Source organism: Carlito syrichta, unplaced genomic scaffold, assembly GCF_000164805.1.
Source record: "Carlito syrichta isolate Samal-C Ts95f unplaced genomic scaffold, Tarsius_syrichta-2.0.1 Scaffold153679, whole genome shotgun sequence".
Classification (NCBI taxonomy): Eukaryota; Metazoa; Chordata; class Mammalia; order Primates; family Tarsiidae; genus Carlito; species Carlito syrichta.
In genome coordinates, this window is record NW_007097775.1 from 239,809 (window position 1) to 248,833 (window position 9,025).

Genomic DNA, 9,025 nt, shown 5'->3' on the forward strand with positions numbered 1-9,025 from the left:
GGTTCACACCTGTAATCCCAGCACTTTGGGAGGCTGAAGTAGGACTGCTTGAGCCTAGGAGTTCGAGAACAGCCTGAGGAACATAGTGAAACCTCATCTCTATTTTAAAAACCAAAATATGAGCCAGGTGTGCTGGCATGCACCTATAGTTCCAACTACTCAGAAGGCTGAGGCAAGAATATTGTTTGAGCCCAGGAATTTGAGGCTGTGGTGAGCCATTCATGAAAAGAAAAAGAAGTTAGCTAGTTGGACTTGCTAAACTTCCCAAATTCCATAACCAACAAGCAGTTGTTGTAATCAGTCAATACATTGGCCAGGTTTTAATAACAAAATAAGGTCAATGGCAAGAAAATTTTGGAGCAAACTCAAACTTTGGGGATCAATTGTTTCAAATTATTTAGTATTTATGTTTTGTTAAGAATCTTTCCCTTAATAATACCTAACATATTTTTCTTGCTCATAGGACAAGGATCTGAGTTAGCTGGTTCAAGAAAATTTTTTTTAGTTCTATGATTTTATTTATTTCCCCAGAATTGTATTGGCAATTAAACTAGTTGAGGCATGAAAGAATTTTTAAATCATTTGATATTTCATTTCTTAAAAAGACAAAAATTTCCCCAAAATTAAAGCCATTAAAGATAAAAGTCAGCCGGCTCGGTGGCTCAGCCTGTAATCCCGTGCCTTTGGGAGGCTGAGGTGAGTGGACTGCCTGAGCCCGCGGGTTCGCGACCCGCCTGGGCAGCAAGACCTCATCTCTACAATAAATCAAAAAAATCAGCCGGGCGTGGTAGCGCATGCCTGTAATTCCAGCTACTCGGAAGGCTGAGGCGGAAGGATCGCCAGAGCCCAGCAGGTCGAGGCTGCGGTGGCCGGGAGCGGCCACTGCACTCCAGTCTGGGTGACAGAGTGAGACTCCAACTCAAAAAAAAAAAGATAAAAGTCAAACTGAACTCTCTATCTTGTTAAGGAGAGTAAATTTTCTCTCTTTAAGACAATCTAATCTACTGTGAACCTAAAACATGTGTAGAGTTTTGTGTAGATTTGCTGGAGTCTGAATTCTCAAAAGTGTTATTTGGAATTATTCTGAATATACAAAGTAAAGAGCACTACAAGCCCTCCTCCATTATCCTAAGAAAAGGCAATACAGGGTTAGTTGGGGTTAGTGTGAATGTTGAAACTTCCGAAATTCATGATGAAACTTATGTTCAATGCAACCATATTAAGAGGCGGGACTGTAAGAGATGAATAGACCATGATAAAGAAAACTGGTGCTTTATAAAAGGGTTGAGAGAACTAGCTAGGCCCTTCTACCCTTCTGTCACATGAGAACACAGCATTTGTTCCCTTCAGAGGATGCTACAACAAGGTGTCATCTTGGAAGCAGAGAGCAGCCTTCACCCGCCATTGAATGCCAGCACTTTATCTTGGGCTCTTAGCCTCTAGAAATGTAAAAAATAAATTCCTCTTCTGTATAAATTACTCAGTCTGTGGTTTTCTGTCACAGTGCAAGAAAAGACCAAGAAAGTCAGCTAATTTCTAAAGGTTAGAGAGAATACACAATCAAAGTTGTGTGTGTGTGCGTGTGCGTGTGTGTATCTATTATATGACATTTTTTTCTTTTAATTCTCAAAGTATTTTTTATGATTGTATATAATTCTTTACATCAAGAACGATGATTTTAAAAACTTGCCAGGAACATATTTATATGCAGTAACAAGACTATATTTATATACTACACTCACAAACAAGGCTCCTGTCTCTAGGCTGAACCCTAAACATTCTTAGGAACTTCCAACTGTTCGTTCTTCTTTTAAACTTCCTCAGTTTCCCACTAATAAAAAGAATGTAGATAAGAGAAAGTACACTGGAAGCAAAACTACTTAAATATACAGGTTGGGGCTTTCCCCTGATTCTTTGTTTAATGCTGTTTTCACTAGATCACACTATTTCCAAAATGCAAAGATCTCCAAAAACAGTTCAACAATTATATTTTGAGGAGCCTTTTAATGCTAAAAATTTGATTTTCTTTAATGACTTTTACAGAGAGAAAAAAATATTTGTCTGAAATTAAAGAAAAGATCATTTTGAGAAACAATGGCATAGCTACTTTGAGTGTAGTTATCTAGAACCAGTCTATAAATTAACTTTTTATTTGCCAGCCACACATTAAAATTCCAAAGGTCACAGAGAAACAAAAATTACTTCCTGCAATACTCAATAAGTTATTGAATACTGAGTTAAAAGAAAAAGTAAAGATAGTGGGGAATGCTAAACTTGATCTTTTTCTCTTTAAAAAAGTACCTACAATTAAATTGTAACAACTCAAATATTTAAAATTGAAAACACCTACATATGAACTTTAATGATGAGATAGCAGATGGTATTTGAGTTGGGGGAAGTCACTCTAGATTGTGAAGACACTGTTCTGGTCTAATAATGGGGCAGCATCAGTTTTGCTAACGTTTTACATAGAGACAGCAGAATTAGAAGACTGTTAACTATTATTTCTATATTGATAACTTCCAATATTTCTCTTCAGGGTTGTTTTCTCTCCACAGTGTGAATCCCAGCTTAGAAATGCCAAATGGGCACTTTCCTATCCTCCTCTTGCCCCAAATGTAGGATGCCCAAGACCAGTCCCTCCACCTTATGCATCCCAACTCTGTCAACGTCTTCACTGAGAACTTTTTTCGATTATCTAGAGTGCTCAATCTAGAGATGAACAAAACTGAGTCCTAGAGAAAGTTATCTTGCAGATTTCTTTAGGAAGTTAGTAACAGGGTCTAATTTGAATCAAGGTCTCCAAACTCTTACTTTAGCACTACTTCTCCTGTTCCCCAAACTTCTTTTCACTGACCTAAAGCCACAGGATGTAACCGAAACATAGCAGACAAGAAGTGACCATCTCGGATCATCTCTAGACAGCTGCTCCCTCATTTACAAAGCCAGCAGATTGTGCCAGCAGTATAATTCTCTTGGATCCTCTTGGACCCTTTTCCCGTCTTCTGAATCATCTCTCCATCCAGTCAGTCAGTAAAGAGGCTTTTTCCTTCACAATCTTCCTTATCAAGCCCTTCCTTTTCACCAGCATAATGTAGGTCCTGATTGCAAAACCTCGTTCCTGGTCAGCGCATCAGCCTCGTCGTTGGAATACTCCAAAGGTAATTTTTTAAGTTTTCATAATGAATCTATTTTTTCATGTTTCTATTTCCATTTATATTCAGTTGTATATTATATATTGTACTGTTTCTCTAGCTCTATTAGGGCTACAATTCCCAGTGACACTACACTGAGATGTTTTCATTATTACACAACTATAAGCAGGCATAGGCTTGAAACAAGACGGGGGATAAACCTAGGACCTTTAAAATGCATAGCTGAAGAAAACAAACTGGTTCTTACCCTTGTGTCTCTTCAGTTGAGGAAAGCTGCTAATTGTAGTTGCTTGGATTATTTCCACTACAATTTGATACCTGAATTTTAGAAAGAGAGAAACAGAAAAGATTTAACTGGAAGAAAGTACTATTTTCAAAGATACCTTTAGACTGTATTTATACCAAACAAATACAGCAAAGGAACTATGAATTCTGCCTGAGTCTCATTAAAATCATCCAACATGGAATGAGCACCTTGCCACATGCTAGTCATTTCTGAGGTTCTAATGTAAGAATCACAAGCCTACTTACCCCCACTCACTACCCTATACCAGAAGCATTACTACCCACCCCCTCACTGAAGTTAGAAACTTTAAGGTTATGCTCAAGTTCTCCCTTCTCCTCAGTACTTCTAAGTGACCAGAGCCTATAGATCCTACCTTCCACAGTTGCATTGTCCAAAAAGGTGGCCACAGGCCACGTGGGGCTTTTTAATTAAATTGAAAGTTTCCTCAGTCACACTAGCCAACATTTCAAGTGCTCAACAGTACATGTGGCAGTGGACTACACTGGACAGTTTAAATAGAAAGAACATTTCCATCACTGCAGAAAGCTCTATTGGATGGCACTGTCCTAAATAGTTCTCAAAGTTCCCTCCAGCCCCACTGCTTAGCCTCAATGCATTCCCGCATTTACTTCTTAGAATACCTTTCCAGGGCAACAGAATCAGAATATCTGTAGTAGGACCCTGAGCATCAATATTTTTTAAAGCTCCCCTAGTCATTCAAACACACAGTGAGAGTTGAGAATCATTAGATTAGAGCAGCAGGTACATGTATGTGTGACTGAGAAGACCCGTGAGTCAGGAAAAATAAATGAAATTTCACATTTTAAGTCCTAAATACAACCCTGAAGTTGTGGCTATTTTGAGGATATCCAACTGGACTCTATAAATTCAAATTCTTAAGGGATGCTCAATGGTTATTAAGCATTGCTCTAACCAAACTAATCTATCCTGAGTGTTTCTTACACCTTAGTCGTACTGACTTAAATTAATTCTATCTTCCAATAAAAAAGCTGTTTAGCATTACCTCTTATTTTGAACATAAACTCAGCAGCATTCTAAGATTTAATATCACATGTGGCTGGCTTTTAGAGCACAAAATGACTTATGTTCTTTTGCTCTTCAACTAAAACCCAGAAGAGACACACAAATTCATCATAGTCATAGCTGTTCCTGGACCCCTCACAGATGGACATCTTTTTTTTATGTCTTCACCACAAATATCAATGCCTGACTCTCACCACCTCAAAGAGCAGGTTGCCAGAAGCACTGTCGGTGTGTTGCCTAGAGACAGTGGCAGATGCTGTGGGTTGCCTGTCCAACATCCAGTCTCCCGTCCTCACTAACTGTCCTACAGTTTTATTGGGGAAAGTGGCGCATCCAGTAAAAAGGCTAACCTCCCCAGCAGTTAAGGATGGCCACGTATACAGTTGGAGCCTAAAAGATACAGGCAAGTCACTAGGTGGGGATTTCAGGAAAGCGTGCTAAAAGACTCCACAGAAAAGTCCTTGCGAACAAGGATGCAACTGGATGAAGGTACAGCAACCACCTTGTCACAAAGATAAAAGCCACAAGCTAAGGATGATGACGTAGAAGACAAGAGGAGTTTAGGGCTCCAGTGACATCATGAGCCATCATAACAGCCCCCGATCATCTATCTCAGGCCATGTCACATGAGGAAAATAAACCCACACCTTATTTAAGTCACTGCATGTCAAGTTGTCTGGTGACCAAATGACACTCCAACTGGTGGAGAGCTTTTTGAGGACTCCACACTCACAGAAGGTGTCTCTAGGCTGAATGTACACTCAGACAATGTTTTGTGAAGTGAAGCCTAGGACATTAATGATTAATAAAGTTTTCTGATGGAAATGTCCTATTACTCTAAATAATGCAAAGCACAAAAGTAGCTCATTATGTGAATTTTCCTGCTAGTTCCTATATGGATGGGAAAACGGTTTATAAGAAGCACACAAACCTGGAATCACCCCTAACCAAAATTCCCTAACCAAGTCCTTAATTTAACTTTGGGACTTAGGTTCTACTTTCGGAAAGCACAGACTTTTCACTCCTCTCCAGTCTCCAAACACCCCCATGTTATTCCCACCTAGATGTCCTGCAAACAGATACCCTTGCACACAGCAGTTCCAATCATGAGAATTTATCACAAGGAGACCAAAAACCAAAACTATCATACACATGTTTGGAGTAGCAATTTTAGCAAAGTAGAGCATGAAAATAATCTATGTGGTCAATCATGATTTCATTAAATATACACTTGTTAATCTTTACTTATGCTCTAGATGCATGGAATAAACAACAACAATATGGTTCCTGCTTGCATGAAGTTCTAAGGCAGATAGAAGAAAAAGCAGTCAGCCAATAATATTTATTATCATAAAGATTACCTGAAAATGGATAGACTAATGACAGACTAATTTTTTAAATGAAAGATGGGACAACCCCTTTGGGTCCCCTCCTGCTGTGGGAGCTTTTCTGTCCTTTCAATAAATCCTGCTTTCTAAAAAAAATAAAAAATAAAAATAAAGATGGCATATACGTTTATGATTGCAGATAACTACGCAGTAACTATGTGGGTATCTACAAGGCAAAACAGAAATAAAATAAAGGGCAGTTCTGTTAAAATGGAAAAATTATTAGTCATTTAACAAATTTTCCTGAACTATTTCTCTATCTACCTGCCTACCTATCTAGCTCCCTCAGCCAATTCCAATTAAGCTTACCCTCTTTCCTGTAAACGTTCCCTACCTCTTCATTTTTTTACTAGTACCATCAGCCTTTTCAAAATCTTCTCATCTCAGGTACCCTACCAGTAAACATCAGTCTCAAAGCCCCACTCTCGGTCCTCTGAATGTCTTCAAATAAGCTTCTTTCTTGCTCTTCCTTCTGCCACCACCCTTTTCCAGGCCTCCTTCGCAATGGCTCAATCACATCCCTGACTTCAAAGCTTCTCTCACACACTCCAACTATCTTGAGCAGCCCTGCAAACACCTTCCTTTGAGACCACTCACCTCTCCGCCCTCCCCTGCTCAGTGCCGCCAGCACTCCCCCAAAGGCGTGCCTCTGCATTCCAGCCTGCCATGCCCTCCACAACTTGGCACCGGCTCTCAGATCCAACCCAACTTCTTTTGCTCCTCTATATAAATGTGATGCAAACCAGGTCAGTTTCTGTATTGCCCTCTCAAAACTATGGTTTCTCTAGGCACTTGCTCACGCTTTGTTTCCACCTAACTTGATTATATATGTAATATCGTCCCTCAAGTCTCCCCATCCTTGTAATGTACATTAGCATCTGTCTTCTCTGAAATACTAAATTGCTTCTGCTCTATAATTGTAACAATTATTTACTATTCTATATTGCTGTCTTAAAGAGTCACAATTCCACAAAGAGTGCCACGAACAAAGAAAATGGTGTGCCCGGTCATTTCAGGGCCTAACATTCCTTCAAAAAATAGAGAAAAAAAATTTTAGCATAAGACAAAATCGTAGCTCTGTCTATAATAAAGATATGCTTTTTTTCTCCTCAAACAGATCATCAGCATAAAGACAGGAATTATCTTTTCCTATAGTACCTAGCTTGGCACTAAACATACAGTAGGCACTCAGTAAATATTAATGAGCCAAATTAACAAGAATCAACATTTCTAACACTTGACAGGAACAAATAATATTCTGAGCAATATGTTTTTTTCATATTCTTAGTGATTCATGCTTTGGAACAAATGAGTCATAATTGGTACCAAAGAAAATACATACCGAGTAAAGAGTTAAACAAATTTTTAATGAAACCACAAGATTATAATGTAATACCAGCTAACATTTATAGATTATTTTCATTAGGTACCAGGTACTTGTTTAGATATCTTAATTTATATTATCTCACTGATTTCTCATAATAAGGTGTTATAATTACCTCCACATTACAGAGGAGAAAATTGGAGTTTAGTGGATTAAGAAATCGATACAAGGTCCCATTGCTTTTAAGTACCAGAATTATAATCTAGGACTGCCTGACGCTAAAGCTCATGCCCCTAACCATTTTCCTACTACTCTAAAATTCAATATAGGTTAATTCTATAGCTTATCTTGTCTAAGGATTTTCAAAGAACAGAAGCATAGCCAATTTCGATATCTTTCCAGCCTTACAGCCTACTATGCCCCCCTTCTTGGATACTGTTTTCGGACAAACCACACAACATGCAATACCCTGAGTACACTCCAGCTCTGTTCTGACTCCCTTTCTCCTTAACATTTCTAATTTCTTCTCCCTCTTGCACACAATCACTTCCCTTTATCTCTTGAAATCCTATTAGCTATTAAATACTCAGTTCATGGCCATTTTTCTCTGACGGTTTCTTGGATTCCTCTCTGCTGTAGGACAAAAGTATCTGCTCCTACCTACTTCTTTAGCTTTTTTTTTTTGAGTTGGAGTCTCACTCTGTCGCCCAGACTAGAGTGCAGTGGCCGCTCCCGGCCTCGACCTGCTGGGCTCCGGCGATCCTTCCGCCTCAGTCTTCCGAGTAGCTTGAACTACGGGCGTGCGCTACCACACCTGGCTAATTTTTTTTTTATTTTTTATTGTAGAGAATGAGGTCTCGCCAAGTTGCCCAGGTGGGTCTCGAACCCGCGGGCTCAGGCAATCCACTCACCTCAGCCTCCCAAAGCGCGGATTACAGGCTGAGCCACTGAGCCCGGCTCTTTAGCTCTTTACAGTACTCTTCTGGCTTTATTATCTTGCTTCCCACTTAGCTATTTATATTCAGATGGGTCTCCTATCCTGGTGTGCAAACACCTTGATGGTAGGGGATAAAATCCAAAGATCTATAACCATTTCACCTTTATATACACTACACCTTCCTCACACAATGCTCTGTACAAAGCAGGCATTTGAAGATGATTACTGAACTTGTTTAATTCATTACCAAAAGGAAATAATTGATTTTTTCATTATTTTTCTAAGCAAAACTATACAACATATACATCCAAATGCTGGCTTATCCCTGAGGTCACAGGCTTCCCAGAATCTGGGAAGCTGTTCAGAAATTCGTGGCACTCACTAGACATTTTTCCTCCAGAGGCGAATATGGCTTTGTAGGTGCTGAGTTTGGTTTGAGGATCAGGAAGAATGATATTTGCATACATTCCCTTGATCAGAAGCACATACATAGATTGTTGGCATACGTTTATCCAAAATAATAATGTAAACCCAAGTATTAAAGAGAAGTGGCATAACAAGAATTCAGCTGTTTTCCAACTCTAGCAAGATCCTACCTACGGTATACCTTGTCCCAGGGACAAGGAAAAAGCCACAAAGATAACTGGTACCTGCTGCTCTGAGTGGCCACCTCATCTGTCTTTAGTTTTATACAGTTGGCTAAATAAACAGTAAGTTTGTGTTTATGAACACTTCTCACCAATCTGAAACTCTACAGCATTTCAAAGTAATCACCTTCGAAATCTATAGATTTATTGCCCTTCTATAGTCTATTGTTCAAAAGACTTGAATTCTATTAGAATCTACTTCAAAGTTATCTACATACCAAATCCCCCCCCCCCCCCCCCCCCC

At 39.2% G+C, this 9,025-nt stretch overlaps 1 protein-coding gene across 3 annotated transcripts in view; it reads right to left on the bottom strand.

Annotated features, from left to right (window-relative positions):
• Positions 1–9,025, bottom strand: part of SNX25 (sorting nexin 25) — a 117,844-nt gene that overhangs the window by 49,201 nt on the left and 59,618 nt on the right. For all 3 annotated transcript variants that reach the window (XM_008050788.1, XM_021708974.1, XM_021708973.1), the window contains one exon: positions 3,403–3,473. In XM_008050788.1, coding sequence (XP_008048979.1) covers positions 3,403–3,473 — 71 coding nt within the window. The remainder of the gene's footprint in view (positions 1–3,402; positions 3,474–9,025) is intronic.